Source organism: Tympanuchus pallidicinctus, unplaced genomic scaffold, assembly GCF_026119805.1.
Source record: "Tympanuchus pallidicinctus isolate F22 unplaced genomic scaffold, pur_lepc_1.0 scaffold8, whole genome shotgun sequence".
In the NCBI taxonomy this organism is placed as follows: domain Eukaryota; kingdom Metazoa; phylum Chordata; class Aves; order Galliformes; family Phasianidae; genus Tympanuchus; species Tympanuchus pallidicinctus.
Genome location: NW_026294802.1, coordinates 40,614,760 through 40,633,751, shown reverse-complemented (window position 1 = coordinate 40,633,751; position 18,992 = coordinate 40,614,760). Strand labels below are relative to the sequence as shown.

Genomic DNA, 18,992 nt, shown 5'->3' with positions numbered 1-18,992 from the left:
ATTCCCATATTTTCACATTTTATGGTCCTGATTATTTATTTTTTTAAAAAAAATTCATATAACTTTAATGTGCATCAGGCTTAGAAAAAAAAAAAGTTTGATAACATTTTAAATATTCAGGTGTTAAATAGAAAATGCTTTAATACTCAAACCATTTTGTTTCCTCTTCTTCAGTTTGAAATTTCAAACTATTTGTTATCATTTCAGTTTACAACAGTCAGTACACCTATGTGGAAGGGATTGGTGATGAATTCCTACGCTCTTCACCTTACCAAGAGAAAAATGTGGCTGTCTTCACTGAAATTAATGACGCTTTACAGCAAAGATGAGATTTGCCATATGATACAGGATAAGATGTTCGTCCGCTTTGACATGATATACCTGCTGTTACAACAGCTTGCAAACCATTGTCCTTAGCTAAGTGGCTGACCTCATTTTAGTGCAATTGGCTGCTACACAGATGACCAACAGCCTTAGCAACTCGTCTAAGGAAACATGATGGACTCTCTGGAGCATATAAAAATGCATGAAAATGAATGTTTTAATTTTGTTTTCAGTTTACAGAATAACTTAAAAAAAAAAAAAAAAAGCAAACTTTTTTTACAAAAACCTATCTATATAAATGCAGATTCCTATGAGGTCTTAACAAACTAGATCAGCAGCTAAATTGCTAAATTTACATAATGAAAATGTTCAAGAGTTACTTGACTATTCTTCTTGGACTGAAAAAAGACATCTACTACCTGAGCTGTACTTCCTAGTTTTGTCTACCTGCAAGTTTCACATCACTATGACGTTCTCTGTTGAAGAGAAAATGTTTTGACATGTTCCTTTAAACAAGTTTATCCACTTCTAGGTTACAAATGTAAAAAGACAGAATAAGTTTTATTAGTCTTTGAATCATTCCTGTATTTTACAGAATCTGGTTTGCTCTAAAAATCCAGAATTTGGTCAGTAATTGAATCCTACAATATGTAATTACTGGTGTCTGATGACTTCAGAAATCTAGGAGAAAAACTAGAGTTATTTGTACAGTCATCATAGCATTCTGGGCTAGAAGTACAGAACTCAGTTTTAAGAATGCCTTTGCTTATGATTGCATGTAAACTGGCACCAACTACTTTGTGCTGGGAACAAATGATGAGCCAAATCCTACCAACACAGCAAAACAGATGATTTTAAGCACAGGAGTCCAACGAAGCACATGAGCGAGATTCCCTCCCTCCACTTGCTGCTGATGCATCTTTCTCAAAGTTTTCTTCCTGTAAAGTCTCCACCCTGCCCCTCCTTCCTGACTGCTACCACAATAGATTTGCCCTTTATCACCAAAATATCTCTAGCTATTTGCACAGTAAAAAAAATAGCCATTTCCTCAGTGCCTCTTGCAATTTTACACTGAAAAGGGAGGGAAAAATGTTCTGCTTTCTTAGTGTGCAATGTGGTATCACTCCAAGGAAGCCACTTGCTGATACAGTACCATCTGTCAATTGCTTTCTGCTAACTGAGGTTCATACTAGCAAAGTTTTCCACTTCATTTTCTCTTTTTGAAAGTTTTTCTTGAAAGGATTATTTTTCACTTACTGCTTTCTAAAAAATGGATGTCCTTTTAAAGATGAAATTTATTTCTAAAATATGTAAAACCTTATTATATTATAACGTAATATTTTCTGTTCAGAGCTCTCAAGACACTTGACTTCTGCGTAACAACAGAAATCACCCCTATTCATTTTATTACCTAGCTTAACTTCTTCTTCACATTTACATTTCAAAAGTTCCTACCAGCTTTGTCTTCTTTTCTCACCACTTCTGTACCTCCTTCCCTTTCTCCTCTCCAATGCAAGTTTCTTCCATGCACAACCTGCCCTCCAGGGATGCTTGTAATTCACAGCTACAGTTCTTCACTCCACTTCCCTCACTTGCCCCAACCAATGCCTTCTTTCCCTGTGCTTTGTTCCACAACATCCCTCCCCTGTCCCCTTCCTTACTAATCACACTGACTGAAGTATATTCCATGCAGAATAACAATAGAAAAAGAGACTCTAATGCCTTTAGAGAATGAAATTCATCAGATTTGCTTTCAAATGCTTGCATTAAGGACCATGGAATTATACCTTTACTTACATTAACTAGAAAGTTGGGACTCCTGACTCTGACTAGGAAGAGTACCACTCAAGGAAAGAAGAATATTCCACTCTAGATGTCCAAAGTTATGGTAACAATTTATCTGTTCCTCACTCCTGATTGTACCTTTTAGATCCTAGCCTGATAACCTGCATAAGATGCTCAACAGAATCCTCCTATAGATCTCACTATTTGTATTCCTCACCCCCAACAAAGTACCTCAGAGATACAGTCACATTTAGCTTTCGTAACACTCACTCACAGCAAATTATACCCTAACAGAAACGTAGAGACAGCTTTTTTTCAATCTGCTTTTTATCTTTCATTGGTTGAGAAACCAGCCTTATCCACTCGTTAAATTCTCATTTAATTAGCTGCTTCTCATTTGTTTACTTTTATTCCTTAGGTGGCCCTACACAGACAGGAAATGTGATGCAATGATGTGAGTATCCATGAAATCACCTCCAAGACCCATCTTAAAATCTTAACTCTCTTTTATATGCTGGTGTGTTTAGAGAACTAGTGTGGTGAAAATGTGCCTAGGACATGAGCAATGCTGTTTCACTGCCTCCTTGTAATAGCAGAGGTACTATGTCTAACTAGGCAAAACATACTGCTGCACAGAGACACCTAAGTTGGCCTAGGCTGATTTAATTCAGAGAGTGGAAACGCAGCTGTGACCAGTTAATTAGAAGTGAGAAGTAGCTGAGAAGCAGAGCTAGAACACTGTAATGAATTTTACATCTGTTTGCTACCAGAGGTATTTCTGATATGGTACTGCATCACACAAACCTATACTCTAGGCTTTTCTTGTTTGTTTGTTTTTTTTGTTTTTTTTTGCTGATAGCAGTTTAGACACTCCAGCATCAGTTCTCCTCATCGCTGGTAAATATGTTGTGATGTAGGAGGTAAGAGTCACTGGCTGAACCTAAGGACGGCTTGAAGCTGGATGTGCTGGCTTCCTGTCACACCTTTACTGCTCAAGGGTCGCCACGATAATTCTGTTCCTCATGCTACACATATTAGCATTTAATTTTATACTGGTAGATGTTGCTCTTCGTTCATGAGAAAACAAGGCTGTGAAATGAGCTCTCTAGCAGCTTTTTAAAATCCTGTAATGTGTGATACTTAACAGAGAAGTACCATCAGCTCATTCAGGTTTTCCAGACCATAAATGAAATCTACATTTTTGCAGTTTAATAAAGGTTTGCAATATGTACCTAACGGTAATAGCTCCATCCCAGGGTATCTTGCACGTAGTTAAAAACATATTTACAGACCAAATTGGCAATTTTCAGTTGAAAATCTGCAAAGCTGCAGTTTTCTTCATCTTCCTGCAGTGGCTCATAAAAGGTGCCAGCTTTTTCTTTTCCCTTTTTGAAACAGTTGTGCAGTGCGTACCCTAAAGGGAGATATTATCAGATTTTGGAAGGGATTTTGCACAGGCAGTAACAATCATCACCAAATTCTCACATCAGTCTCCAACAATACTTCTCTGAAGGAAGCAGGAATTAAACCTGCTCTTCCCCAGTCAGAGGAGATTCAGTCATAAGATGCTATGGCTCAAAATCCAGAAGCACTGCATATTATCTAAGCAATATTATCTTCAGCAGGGTCTTCTATTCCTTAGAACTTCTTATTAATGAAAATCTATTTCATAAAACATGTTTCAGTATTTCCTTTAAGTTACTGTATAAATGTACAAAAGATAATTTTCAGTGAGTAACTTTGGGCTAGTCACTGAACAACAATACAAATGTGACTCGTTAACTAAAAATGTGAATAATTTTTAGACTATATTTTAGAGTATTTCTCCTGATTCAAAGATGAAGATTTAAACCAGGGCTGCAATGAAAACTTGTTTCCAGCTAGCTACTGCGGGTAGCCACATGACTGTAAAATAAAACACTGAGAAGTTTCAACCATTACATCTGTCCTAAATGTGGGCTGGGTATCCAGTAAAATCAAGCAAGATAACATTTTGGCTGTTTGAATAAGCAGTTGGTGAAAATACACAGTTCAAGGACACAGTGTCAAAACAAAGTGGAAGAGATTTTGGGAGATGTTTGTCTTTTCTGTTCCCTGAGATGATTATTCAGCCCACACAACCAATGGAGTATTCTCTGAAAACAGAGAGCAACTCAGAGTAACGTCCCAACATGTGCAAAGCATTTTGTTCATAATGCTCTAGAGGAAACTTTCAAGACAAACAGGGAGCCAGCTATGGGTGGTCTTTGGAATGTGAAGAGGAATGTTTCAGTGTAGCACAGGCTTGGAAAACATACCTACAAGGGCTAACATAGGCGTTTAAATCTGTGCTCCAGGTTCAACATGTGTGTGAGTGACATCCAACCAGGCATGCTGGAGGGCAGTAAGCACAGCGCGCTGCATGAACATAAGCTTTCTTCTCACTTCAAACAGCCAGCAAACCTAGTTCAAGTCAATCTGCATTTCCCTTCAGACCAATTGGAAAATAGGCGTTACAGATAGTTTCAGCTAAAAAAACATGCAAGCAAAGTTTTGTCATTTATCCACCAGTTCTTACAGAGTCTAGAAATTCTCTTTGCCGTGACACAAGCGAAGAGGAATGGACTGTGTCAAAAGTGGCATTATGATGAAACTCATGCTGTCATATATGCTTACTTCCCTCTAAGTTTTTGTACTTCTTGTCACACTGAATAAATACGTGTCTTGACCTGGAGTACTAAAGGGTCATTAACATGAAATTATGACAGATGCAATAGAGAGTAGATTTCTGCTACTCAAAAGAAAAATCTCTTTGACCTTTACATGAAAAAAATCCATTTTTTAAGACTTAAGGTTAAAGAGTACATGCCAAAGTTATTTTGTAGATCTGCTTTTCATTGTTGCAGAAGATGCTCTCCTAAAATGAATATGGCTGACCTTGAACCCTATCAGGAACCCTATCAGCCTTCTCAATCTGCCTGTATTCTTAGAAACTTTAACTTCTTTATATGGAAACTGTCTATAATCTGGGATATCACAGATTTATGTTTATAGTCCTGATACAGTTGTACATAAAATGCCAGCGTCAATGATGATGTTACAGGGAGGTCTCTGCTGCACGATTAGCAACACTCTGTAGGACTGAAGAAAACCTGAAACATTTGTGCTAATGCTGATCACAGATTCCAGAGTAAAAATAACTGCCTTGGTCTGGAACATTTAACAAACCACATTTTCCAACTAAAATAACAGCATCTGAATTTGTTAGGCTTAATACCCATCCTAGGAACTCTGTGTAAGTTAAAAAGGAGGCCAGGCAACCTAAGGACAGAGGAGAATTTGTGGGATGATTCCAAAGTAAATTGGTGATTTGAAAATGTGGCAAGCGCTTAAAAAAAAAAAAAAAAAAAAAAAAAATCAGTTAAAAGTAGCTTTCCAGCATAATTTCAGTCAAGTTCAAAACTGACTGGCAGATAACTTTAACATGAGGCAACTACTGCTTTGCAGCTAGTAGCCGCAGACCCTTTCATGAAATCCCACTGGCTTGTGATTTATGTGCGCATGCTAGAAAGCCTCTGACCCGATTCCTAAAGCCAAAATAAAGTATGGCCTGTGCAGCAAACTGGAATCTCCCTGGAGCCACAGAGTAACGCCGTGCTTCAGTCAAAGACTCAGGATTCATGATTGCAACACCACACCGAGGAGCTGGTAATGGAGACGTATTTGCACATATGTCGCTGTCATATCACACATTTGTTTGTACACAGAGCTCAGACTTCCAAGCTCAGGTTAATTTTAGCTGGACTCGGATGATCCTATCAGACCCCTCATCCCTCACTGTGTTAATTATTGCTCAGCACTCTCTGCCAGCTGACTTACCTTTTTCAATGTGTGTGAATCACTGATGGGGAAGAAGCAGTGTGTGTCGCTGGCTGCAACCTCCTTGTATCTTCCTTGCCGTGTTTTACTCTGTTTGTTCGGGGAGATCCCATTAACAACTGCTGAAAGGAAGCTGTTGGTCATGAGGGGAGTCAGGGTCTGGCAGAACAGGCAGACGGCCACCACCAGGGCCAGGAGGAAGGGGCGAGGGCGACAGAGCCTGCGGCACCTGGGGCCGTGCCCACAAACCATGGCCAGTGTGCTGTCCTCACTCCACCCTTGGCCACATTGCAGATGCAGTAGCCATGTCCTGACAGGGTAAAAATGCCAAAGCGGGCTTTATCCACAGCTACGGAGGGCTTTCCCCATTCCCGCTGCTGAGAGCTTTCCTGGTGCCAGGCAAGAAGTCACCGCGTCCAGAACAGGGTCCTGTGAACTGCCCTCCCATGCGGCTGTGGGAACAACCTGTGGGAAAGAACAAAAGTGAGAAGCAGCACGCCATGGCGCATGGGGTGCTCTGCTTGGAGCTGTGCCGACCTCCATGCACCAGGAGGACAGACCTGGTGGCAGGCAGGTGGGCAGAGGGATCCGCAGCTCCAGCCTAGCGGCAGGAACTGCTCAGCCAGATAGCATCTAAGAATGCAAGAGGTTAAAGCTTAACATGCTCTGTCCACAGCCAGAAAGAGTAAGAGAGTGTACCAACCTCTTGAACAATCGTTTGCTGTTTTTACTCTCTCGCATTCTCAATTCCCACTTTGTTTTTATAGTTCCTTTCGGTCCGGTCCCTTTAAATTGCCTCTTTCCTGTCAGTACGCACAGACCTCACTCTAAAAGCGATCAATTATCTAAAAACTGACAGACTACAAAGATTTTCCCTTGCATTTTGTTTCATCCAGATTGTGAGTTCAAAGTTACGCTTACTTACTCAGCTCTTATCCCGTTAGAAGTTTTCCATTCCCCTCTAATGGGCTGCTGATTAAAACCACTTGGTTGGAGCCTGGCTCATGATCCCAGCTCGTCTCACACACTCCGAGGCAGGCACACGCACATACACACACCATCTGAAGCCAGTTGGACCACAGACTTCATATAAATAAAGGCTGGACTGCTTGGAGGGTGGGGCTAAGCGAGCTCAGCTCGGGGCAAGCTCGGGGCTGGAGACGCAGCCCTGCAGCGGGTGGGGAACCAGAGGTGTCCTGCTTGCTGTGTGCCTCCAAAATACCGGCACTGCAATTTTTAGAAAACTGCTGTTACAGCAGTCGGGCTAATTGAAACCAGAAAAATATCTCCAAGGCAGAAGAAATCTGAGCAGCACCTGCAGTATTTTACTCCAAATTAACCAAAATGTTGCAAAAGGAAGCAGGTTTGCTTGGATGTGTCACTGGCGAAGAAGTTGTCAGTACTTTTCCATAGTAGATACGCTAGCTCGTAGCAGAGTATAAATAAAACTTCTTACTAATGTTAAGGAGGGAAAGAAAGGAAGGCAAGCAAAAATAATCCAATGAGAGCACTTTGTATCTCAGCTGCAGAAGGTCTTAGTTACTACTTCCCCCTGCTGACGTGGGACAGGGACAAGACAGATGGGAACAGTTGAAGAACTCTGTTATCTTTACAGACCTAAACTTCTCAAACAATCAAGTTCCTTTAGCTAAAAATATCTGTGTGCACGTCATCTCTGTTATCCTCCATCCTTAGTTATTTTTGAAGAGTTCTTCCTACACTGCCTCATGTATAAGAAATGGCAGATGCTAAATTGCGATATCCCTGGGCCAATCTACACAAAGTAAGAGCAGCAGCATTAGCAAGTCAGAGGTCTATATACAGCAATGAGAGCAGAGCATGGATTTGTTTGAAGTGCTGCTGTTTATTCACCTTTCGTATCTTCTCTTCTTCCAAGCTAAAACTGTCAATTTGCATATATAAAAGTGCCACAGAAGTGATTCAGTACCTCACGCAGAACCTCAGCTGGCACAGGCATTGCATTTTAGCATTCTGTCTGGGGCTGTCTTGTATAAATTACAAGGTTTTTAGGTTATCCTGGGCAGGAAAGGGGTACAAAACCTGCTGGTACCCTCCAGTGATGGATGCTTTCCATCCACCCCGAAGATGCCATTTCAGCTCTGTAGGAATCCACTGCTTATGCTTCCTCTCCCAGCACACCAGCTCCCACCCTCTTGCCCTGCTGCTGCCAGCCTGTGCTGCAGAGCCCATGATGAGCCAGCAAACTGGGCCAGTGGCTGCATCCATGCCATACAATGGAGAGGCACCCGGGGAGCTGGTGCACTCAGAGGAGCTCTGCAGAGACACTGCAGGAATCACAGGACCCCATTTGTGGAGGAGAAGCACAGCAGAGTTGCTTTACTGTTGCTTTACTCTTGTAAGAGTTTGCCCTGTGGCACGCTCTGCTTTCTGGGACTAGAACCCTCAGCTGTGTAGGTGGCATTTGCACAACTGTGAGCTTCTCCCAGCTTTCTACTGAGGGGATTTGTCAGAGTTTTCCATGCTATTGCTAGAAGACTTGACAAAAATAGCTTGATAAAGATTATAGGCTGCTTAATGGCATGGACCCCACAGTCCCTTGCAGCAGTCCTGCATGAGAACAAAGTAACTGTCTCTTCTCCCTCTGCTCCCTCAGCAGCCTGGCAGATAACTGTGTGCTCCCTCCAGCCTGACCTAATTTCCCCTGTTCAGTTAATAACTGGAGGCTTTAAGCCCACGTTTTCCCCAGCATCTCAGAGGCACTTCATCCATCCTGCAACTCCTGGATTACTGAAAGGCTCCAGGTTTTCAGGGCAAGCTGGCAGGTTTTTCTCATTTATTGCACCAAGGCTGATACTGCAAACACATAGAGGATGGGAGGTCAGCAGAGGGCAAGCAGATCTCTTTGTGTACTCCTCGGGATCTGCATTCTGTTCCTCTGATTTTCCCAGATGTTCCAAGGAGGGAGCTGGCTTTTTCCCTATGTTTTGTGGTTTCTTTTCATCACAAGAACATGCAATGCAATTTTCCTGAGCTGTAAATACTTCCTTCATTCACAGCTAGCGTGCAGTGAACATGATTTGTCGTCTTCTAATTAGGATTTCAGCACATCTCTCAGCCCATGTCTACTGACTTATTCGGCCACATTTCAACACTGAGAAATCAGCTAGGACTTTTGAAAATGGAGGCTGACAGGGACTAGCATTGACTAATAAAGAACTAGGCCTTCAGTGCATAGCGTTCAAACAGCCACAGAACACAATTATTTGTAGGATCAGAAATATATAATTCTTTGTACCCACAGGTATATATATATATTTCAGACTTCATAGAAAGCCACAAATCTTTTTCTGGCATCCCAAACAATTTAGGGATTGATTTGCTATTCAGTATTGCTGGACCTGTCTGGCTCACCTCTCCCTGCTCCTTCCGCTCACACTAGACTGCACACATGGATGCTCCCTGCAGAAAGAAGTCAGCTGCAGTCCAGCTCTGCATGAGGCAAAGTCCTGTAGGGATCATTTCTGTAAAAACCAACCAAACATGAGTATCACAAGTGATCTCCCATGCTTGCAGGCAGAATCCCAGCTCATCCCCATCACCTGGAACAGGCGGTGTTGAATGAAACACTGGCACAGAAAAGACAAGAGGAAAATAAGACTTGATAAAAATTGCAAGAGACTAGGATTTGAAAGAGTTTAGCCAATATACCACACAGGCTCCATTCATCATCTTGCTGTGGTTTTAAGCAATCCAGCTCCTATTCTTGCAGCTTTCATTTGACATTAATCTCTGTTTGTGCAGTGATGAAAGCTAGTGACCAATGAAGAATGATTTCAGTGGTCTTGGTAGTGACCTGGACACATAACTGCCAAGAGCTAAGCAAGGAGGAAATATGAGGTGTGGAAAGATAGAAGGAATTTAAGGCCAGTTGAATATATCCTTTTTATGCATGCTTAACTTTAATCAGAGATCTAACGTGACTCATCCTACAACTCTAAGTAAAATTAAGTCTAGATAAATGTGATTGTAAGATCAGAACTTGATGCAATAAAAACCATTTTGCGTCAACAATTTCACCATATAGAGTTTTCCAAGGAGAAGATATGTTTAAAAACTATTGCTGTTTTTTAAAGCAAGATACAGAGTTCAAAGCATAACATCCTAGAAACCGTTTTAATGATGAATGAGCTCAAAGAGATCATTTCTAACTGGGCTGATCATCAAGTCCTTGAAATTGCATTTGTCATTTTCACAGTGCAGACCTATATGTAATTTTTGTTGTTTATGGTCATCTTCCATGATAAAAATCCCAATTTCCATGATAAAAACTACACCAAAGGCGACAGATTCACACTAACTTCAAATGCTGGATTAATAGCACTGTGAATCAAGTAAACCGAATTGGAGAGAGAGCAATGAGCTGCAGCCCTTCAGGGTTCTTGACTTCACCCCGAATTCAATCCAGATTGCAATTGGATTTGCATGTGTCTTCAGTCCTGTGTGTGGTCCCATTATGAACAGTGAATGAGGAATACTGGCACAGAGGAATAGAGTCAAGAAAATATATTTCATTACTGCTTTGCAAGTTGGAAGATGTGATACAAGAATTGAAGTTTAAATTAATTCCAGCATGGAAAAAAAAAAAATAGGCTCTTTCCCCTTTTTCCATTCATAGACCACTGCAGGCCTCAGTGATGTTGTAATTTTGTTCCACAGAACACTCCAGAGACAAGTTTTCACGTCTTCTTCCTGCTTTGGCCCAGCGCTCTGATCCTGGCTCACAGAAAAGAGCCCAGTAGAGAAGATTCTGCAAATTCTTGGAAGGCAAAAAAGCTGATGTTAACAGGACATGAGTATTAGGGGAGACTCCCCATTTGGCTTTGCTTTTCATTATTGCTCCATTGATTTAATCTTTTGTTTTTATGTAAAAGGAAGCAAATGAACTGAACTACACAAGCAGTGTATGCTTCTCTGGCCAGATGGTTTGCAGCTCCTTTATGTGTACATTCTATGTATAGTCCATTTTAGCTCTTTAGTCTGATGGTTTGTTGTTCCTTTTCTTTAATTGTGTAAAAAGCTGTCGTAGCTGAATATTGAACCTCAAGCAAGATGCTGTTGGATCTCCAGTTCCACGGACAAATTACCCAGTCCAGGAATTCCCTGCCATGGAAAGGGGACCTTATTTGTTGCCCTTTCCCCTGGCTTTAGCATCTGTTCCAGCTCTTCCTGCCTTGTGATGGTGCTCATTAAGTCCTTTGAGCCTTACGTGAGAAAAATAAGTGTGCAGTGTGGTTGGTTTTCAAAAAAAGAGTGTTGAATCAACCCTTGGAGAGGTCCTATGGTCCCTGGTGCTGGTACAAGGCAACCAGCAGGAGAGGGCAAATGAGGGGAGATGTCAGCAGAGGAGGGGAACAGGCAGCTCATCAGACCACTGTCTTCATCCCGGTTAACCTAAAGATTTAGGTAGGATCTGGGTCTACTTAGTTATTAGCCCAGAGATTTTTCTTTGTATCTCAGCCATGTTCTTTACTACTGCCTTTTGGTACAATGTGGACACTGAAACACGTGGTTCCGTTTCTTTCTTTCTTTCTTTCTTTTAATAGCACAGAAGGCTGCTTGAGGTGTGGGCAGTGAGAAGCAGCCAAAGGCCAAAGTCTTTTGAAGAATAAAAAAATTAACATGTCAGGGAAGAAATAGATCAGCTAATTCCTTGCTTCTTCCTTCTCATTGTTACTGACTGTCTACACACACACCTCTTGAAGCAGTTATTCTGGTTATACATAGATCTATGGACTTTATAGCCAGTTTGATTGCTCAGACTCACTGGCTACTGCTGAGAGCAGCACAATGATCAGTGATAATCAAAAGAATGTTCAAATAGGCTGTAAGAACACGAACTTTATCTCTGGGTTTGAAGAACAGAAACAAAGTGAGGTACTCGTAGATTCTGAAGACGTTTGTGTTATTTTCTATTTTGGTATAATTTATTTTGTTGTGGTTCTGTGATTTTGTTCACATGATTCTGTGATGGTAGACATTTTTCTATTGTCCTACTGATACCCCTTGTCTTGAAACCTCAGCTTGTACTGGTTTTGGCTAAGATAATTTTCTTCATAGTATCTGGTATCGTAGCATGTTTTGGATTTGTAACAAAAAGTGTTGGTAACACACCAGTGTTGTAGCTGTGACTGAGCAATGCTTTCAATGCTTTTCCATTTCTCAATCTGATCATCTCAGCAAGTAGAGTGGGAGTGCATAAGGAGCTGGGAGGGGACAGAACCTGACAGCTGATCCAAACTGACTGAAGGGATGTCCCACACACCATGACAGTATGGTCAGCAATAAAAATTGCTGGGGAGGAAGCTTGCTAGGGCTGCCATTGCTTGGGGTCTGGCTGGACATCAGCTGGTGGTGAGCAATATTTGCATCATTTGTTTTTAACTGGTTTCTTTCTTACTTTCTCTCTCTCTCTGTCTTCCTCTCTTTTTCTCTTTTTTCTCTTTCTCTCTTTCTATTTCTCTTTCTCTCACTCTCCCTTCCTCCCTTCTTTCTTTCATTTCTTCCTTCTTTCTTTCCTTTATTCCTTTCTTTCTTTCTTACATATTAAACTGTCTTTATGTAAACACATGAGTTTTCTAACTTTTACCTTTCTGATTCTCTCCAGGGGACAATTAAGAAGTAAGCAAGCAGCTATGTAGTTTTTAGCAGCCTATGAGGGTTAACACACAACAGTTCTTTCTAGTGCCCAATGTGAGGCAGTAAAAGGTTTTGAGTTAGCAAGAGATTTGGCCAGAACATTTTAGAGGAAACTTAGAATTTTTATATCTATTAAACTGCTGCTGGTTGTGATACTGACTTATTTGTTCTTAGTGTTGTTTCTGATTCATGCCATGCTCCTTTTTTGCTGTACATCAAGTATGAGACCTTGTTAAAGGCTGGTTTTGGCTTTTGCAGTTTGCAGTGCTGTGTAGCACTTTGTTCTTACATTGTGCCATGGAGAATTATGGTAAAAGCACTAGCCCTGAGCCTAATCTATTACTGAGGCCCTGCATTGCTTGTCTTGGAGACAGTTCACAATCACACTGTTTCCCTATTCTCTTCCAAGGGCCAAGTGTTGGAGAAAATAAAGAATGACACCTTCCCCTTTCTTCTCCCGTGGGGAAGATGTTTCCAGACTTACTATAATAACTTTTTGGTATTTCAAGCCTCCTTGAGTAACCAGCAAAGAATCATACATTGTCTTGGGTTGGAAGGGACATCAAAGACCATCTAGTTCCACCCATCCCTGCCATAGGCAGGGCTGCCACCCCATCCCCACTCGGCTTCACCCAGTGCCCCACCCAGCCTGACCTTGAGCACCTCCAGGGATGGGGCATCCGCAGCTTCTCTGGGCAGCCAATGCTAGAAAAGAAATAAAGTGTACTTCTTCTGAACTTACTGATCCAACAGTTCATATTATTTCATGAGTCTGGTGACAGTATAATGATTACAGCAGAACAAGAGAATAGCTACCAATGTGGCACAGAAGTTATGTTGGAAAGGAACTACCCTTATGTGCAAAACAACTTTTAAGCACTGACTTTGCATATCAAAAAACAAAGCTGAAAATTAAGTTTAACCACTTTTACAGTTAATTAAATCAAAGTGGGCAGAATAGATGCAGTGAAGAAGGCCACATGGAATGTCTCCATTGCAGCTGGTACAAAGATGGGTGAGTCCTTTGTGTCCTGCCCCATATAGAGTCACAACTCTGCCCCTCAGCCCTACACAGCTTGCTCAGAACACACCTGATAGTTCTGTTCTGTGGGCTGGGAGAAAGTGGCTTGAAAGGTGAAACTGAGGGAGAGAGTGACATCATGCTGCATTGCTGTAATAAGGCTAGGAGGAAGCTGAACACCTTACTGCCGGTGTGCGTGATCTGAACCATTTTTGATTGAATGGGTCATGCGTAAAGTTAGCATTCCAAAAAGAGTCAGTTGAAAAAAACAAGACATTTCTCAGGTCTGATAGATATCAATAGTTTTGTTGCCATTTTTTTTAAATACTTTGTACATAATTTGAATAGTGCAGAGGGGCTGAAAAGTAAATAGAAAGTATTTTTGTTCATTTTCTGGTTAATGAGATGGTGGTGGTTGTCTCTTTTGTGGGCTGTTTTGTTCTTTTTAATTACAGAGGAACCACTGGATGCCATAAATAGACCAAGCAATTTATTGAATAAATTCTTCTACACTAAAGCCATTGCTCTTAGCTTTTGATTTTGCAAAAATTACAAAACAATCAAATCATAGAATCATAGAATCATAGAATCTCAAGGTTGGAAACGACCTGCAAGATCATCTAGTCCAACCATCCTCCCATTATCATTACTACCACTAGCACTAAACCATATCACGCAGCATGTCATCCAGACGCCTCTTGAACACTGCCAGGGATGGCAACTCCACCACCTCCCTGGGCAGCCATTCCAGTGTCTGACCACTCTCTGAGAGAAAAAGTTCTTCATTATGTCCAACCTAAACCTCCTCTGATACAACTTGTGGTCATTTCCCTGGGTCCTGTTTGTTGCCTGGGAGAAGAGGCCAAACTCCTCCTCATCACAACCTCCCTTCAGGAAGTTGTAAAGTGCAATGAGGTCTCCCCTGAGCCTCCTCTTCTCCAGACTGAACAATCCCAGCTCCCTCAGCACTCCTCATAAGACTTGTGCTCCAGACCCCTCACCACTTTCGTTGCCCTTCTCTGGACACGCTCCAGGGCCTCAATGTCTTTTTTGAAGTGAGGGGCCCACTCACTTCAGTGACTGTAACCAAATCAGAATCCCAGTACAAAGAAAGACGTTGAGTAAGCACGGTGTTTGTATCAGTCACCATTTCCATACAGCTGTGTTTCAGTTTGGAACTAAAGCATATCAAAGGGACTGTTTGCCAAAACAGAAAAGTATGAGGTATAAAATAAATACAAAGCGGATAGCTAACAAACTTTAGAAAGATGATTATAGAGTTGATTTAAAATCATACCTTAATTAGCTAAATATGAAATCATGTCATGGCTTTATAATGTGTTCCTGTGATTATGAAGAATATGCAAGTGTTTACACGATTCCTTCCTTCATTAATGTAGATATTGGTACTTAAGATTTAAACAATAGTTAAAAAGAAACTTTACAATTTGCCATTAACATGCTCGTGAGCCTTCATAAAGAGGAATTCCCAATACATTCTTTCCCTCCCTCCTCTTAACAGAAGTCTTTAAGTAAATAGCAGTACCTGAGTGTTTGGAAAGCAATTTCAAGATGAAAAGCACTTTTGAGTTGGCAAATCTTGAACGTTAATGTAGCTACTAGTCAAAACACCTTCAGATTGTTTTTTTTTCTCTCTTTTTTTTTTTTATTGAGAATCATCTTTAGTTTTCCTGTTCTGGGCTAAAACTTAACTGAGATGTTTTCCCAGTGCATATTTTACATTGTATTACAAGAAAAACCAACAGTGTTAGAGAAGAATGGCAAAACTGTTCAAAACCGTTCTGGTGTAAGTGACTCTATGAGGTAATTATTACTTCTGAAACCAGCACCTCCTTGGGCAAAATATGCTCTTGGTCAGTGCCTCAGAAAATGTATACACTGGATTTAAAAATGTCACCATGACAGGAAAAAATATCCCTGTGCTTCTGAGAAGAAAAGATTCCCTGATTCTGTAGCACTTCCCTGACTGAGCCCTTCCAGCACTCGGGTTTGCAAACTTTTTCCAACCATCTGTCCCACATGTATTTTTCTAAAAAGACACAGTAAAACTTGCTTTGAAGGCCACAATTTTGCAGGTGGAAACAATATTAAATTATATTCGTTTTGCCACCCTATTTCTGTTTCACTCACTGCTGTGTGTAAAAATACCATACAACCATTATTTATTCCGCTGTAAAGAAAGGCTTAGTGTAATCTTAATTAGGAAAATGAAATTAACAGAAATAAGTTTGTGTTCAGCAACAAAATATACTTAGAATTCTCCCAATTCTTTTTATTTTTAGGAGCAGCACACGTAATTGTAGCTGAACAACTGAGTGTACTTGATGTTAAGAATCCCATCATTGTACCCTTAAACTTCAGCAAAACTTTTCTTGACAGGAAGTAGCCCTTTTCATCAATGTGGACATACTTGTTCTATTTAATGTATATGGTATCACGGAATAACTTTCAGGAAGGTTCAGAGCAGTCACAAAGCATAGAAAGTCTGATAATACAGTACAAAGTGCAGATAAGTGATAGGGGCTTTAACGATGTTAAAACTGCTGTGTATCCTAGCATTGCTCTTTATTTTCTAATGCATTTGGTAGATTTCTTGCCCAAACATGGGGCAAGTCTTTCTCACTTTTTTTTCCAGTACCTTCACAAGTACAGTTAGTTAGCAAATAGTTAATGTCATGTTCACAATAAATAATTTATATATAACGTGATATAAGATCGGAGACTATTGCTCATACTGAAATATAAGATGTGATATATGCAAGCACAAGTATTTACCAATTCTTTACAGAGAGAGTGGTGAGGTGCTGGAACAGGCTGCCCAGAGAGGTTGTGGATGCCCTGTCCCTGGAGGTTTTTGAGGCCAGGTTGGATGGGGCCCTGGGCAGCCTGGTCTAGTATTAGATATGGAGGTTGGCAGTCCTGCCTGTGGCAGGGGGATTGGAGATTCCTTGAGGTCTGTTCCAACCCGGGCCATTCTGTGATTCCATGATTCTCTAATCACACAACTTGTTAGCAATGTTAACATGTTTAGCAGCTCCTGACATGAGATAGATCTTGTGGAAAGAGCTGCTGCATGTCTTTATAGAACATCAAACAATTACAAACACAAGAGATGCATTTGAAAGTGCATGAAGGATGTTATTGTAAATCAGCATGGAGAAACTGGAGTGTGGCATTTTTTTTTTCCTGTTTCAATCAAAGAATTTTAGGCAATCCTAGAAAGAGTAACCAAATGGCAGAGGCACTGTTCATTCAGAGTGGCCTAAATTCAGTTATTCATAAAGTCACACCTGGATCCCTTTTGCAGTTCTCCACCTCAGAGACTGTTAATGAATCTGCAAAACAGAACCCTCTGCTGCCAATGCTAATACCAACAGGGTCCTACTTCTGTCCCTTGTCACTTCTGTTCAACAAAACAGTGTGTGGTCCAGACATTCCAGCAGAGTGAGGTGGGAGACGAAAAACTTAGCTAAGTAAAGCCAGATCACATTGAAAATACCTCTCTGGTGAGAAGGAACAGAAGAGGGAAAACAAACCCCAGAATTTCTCATCTTTATTGTGTGCAGTTGAACAACATTTTGAAAGCTCAGTAAAGACAAAAAGAATGCAAATTATTTTGTGCTATTCAGAAAGATAACTGAGCAGCATTTTCAGAGCAGGAAGCACAAATATATTTTCTCTGTATCACTTCAGTCTTAGAATAAATTAAACTGAGAGCTGAGGTAAAAGTGCTGTTACTTAACAGCTTCTTAAAAGCACAAATACCATCTAGAAAGCACAGATCACTTTTTTGTTCTATTCCAGTGCTCAGCACACTGGTTCCCAGTGTGTGATACTACAAATACCTCCTAATCCTGAAAATTCACACAAAGGCCTGAGCACTGAGATGAAACTGAACACAGCTGCACTGCCTGATACCAAAGGCTTACCTAACATAGTGATTGTTCCCAAGAGCTCTCACTGATGGTAGTGGTTTAACCAAGCTTGGCATCAAACTCGTTTTCACTCACTCTCCCCAGGTAGAATGGAGGACAGAATTGTAAAGGTAAAAGTGTGAGAACTTACAGGTTGAAGTGAAGACAGATTGCTAGTAGAGCAAAAGCTGCAGGCACAAACAAAGCAAACAAGGAATTCATTTGTTACTTCCATCAGCAGGCAGATGTTCATCCATTTCCAGGAAAGCAGCTCTCCTCATGGTAATGGTTTCTTGGGAAGACAAATGCCATCACTCTCAGCGTTCCCTGCCTCTTCCTTCTCTACCCCAGCTTTCATTGCTGTGCCTTGCAACATATGGTATGGGATGTCCCTTTGGCCAATTTGGGTCAGTTGTCCTGGTTATGTTCCTTCCCAGCTCCTCACTGGCAGGGCAGCATTAAGAAATGCCCTTGGCTTTGTGTAAGCACTGCCCTGCAATAACTGAACATCTGTGTTACCAGCAATCTTTTCATTAAAAATCCAAAACGTAGCATCATACAAGCCTCTATGAAGAAAACTTCATCCCGGCTAAAACCACAATAATATCCACCCTTTACATCATACTGCATGTGTCGTGCTCAGATCACACACTATCTGAGACATACTCATTAATCACCACCCTTTGATTAATACACATTCCCTTGACCGCATCCATGAAATGCCCACAGAATGTCCACCGAGTTCTTTCAACCTATGACTTAGTAGTGGCTTGGGACAGGGGAGGCAGTGTGTTTTGTGGAGTTACTAAATGCCAGAGACAGCTTGGATCAGGTCATTGCTGCACTTGCACTGGTTCTTGTGAGACTCATCTGTTGGTTTGAGTGGTTCCTGCTGAAGAACTTGCTAAAATATGCAACTTAGGTCATGATTTACAACAATTTAAGAGCATATGCATTACAATCTTTACATCTTGTACTATTGGACTAGGTCATAAGGTTTTATATTGCAATGAACTCCTCTCTTTGCCCTTGCTTCCAGCCTGGGCACATCCATTGGCAACAGTTCCACAGCCCCTCCTTCAGCATGGCCTTATCCATGAGCCACAGTCCCTTCAGAGTTGTACCTACTGTGTCACCAGCTGTAGATGCTATGAGGTCTACTTGTTCTGATGTGCATTTACTAATGGCCACGGCCACAATCACATTGAGGTGTACCTGCTGTGGCATGGCCTGTTCCTTTTGCCTCAGACCCTTCAGAGGTCTCCTCTGATACTTGCTGTGTCATGGTCTGATCCACACCCACAGACACAGTACTCAGGCATGGCTTTATCCACATACATGGATGTTGCAAGGTTACTTCCTGCAGCATGCACTTCTCCATGGCCATAGGT

General features: G+C 41.2%; 1 protein-coding gene across 6 annotated transcripts in view; it reads right to left on the bottom strand.

Annotated features, from left to right (window-relative positions):
* Positions 1 to 7,053, bottom strand: part of CPED1 (cadherin like and PC-esterase domain containing 1) — a 139,614-nt gene extending 132,561 nt beyond the window's left edge. For 2 of the 6 annotated variants that reach the window (XM_052668916.1, XM_052668919.1), the window contains exons 1-2: positions 6,893 to 7,051; positions 5,968 to 6,432 (exon numbers count right to left, since the gene is read on the bottom strand). In XM_052668916.1, the coding sequence (XP_052524876.1) occupies positions 5,968 to 6,219 (252 nt within the window). In that variant the 5' untranslated portion in view covers positions 6,220 to 6,432; positions 6,893 to 7,051. Of the gene's footprint in view, positions 1 to 5,967; positions 6,433 to 6,527; positions 6,585 to 6,670; positions 6,812 to 6,892 lie in introns of those variants that run through there. The other 4 variants (XR_008202858.1, XM_052668921.1, XM_052668918.1 and 1 more) reach the window with 4 other exon arrangements.
* Between the last annotated feature and the right edge of the window lie 11,939 nt (positions 7,054 to 18,992).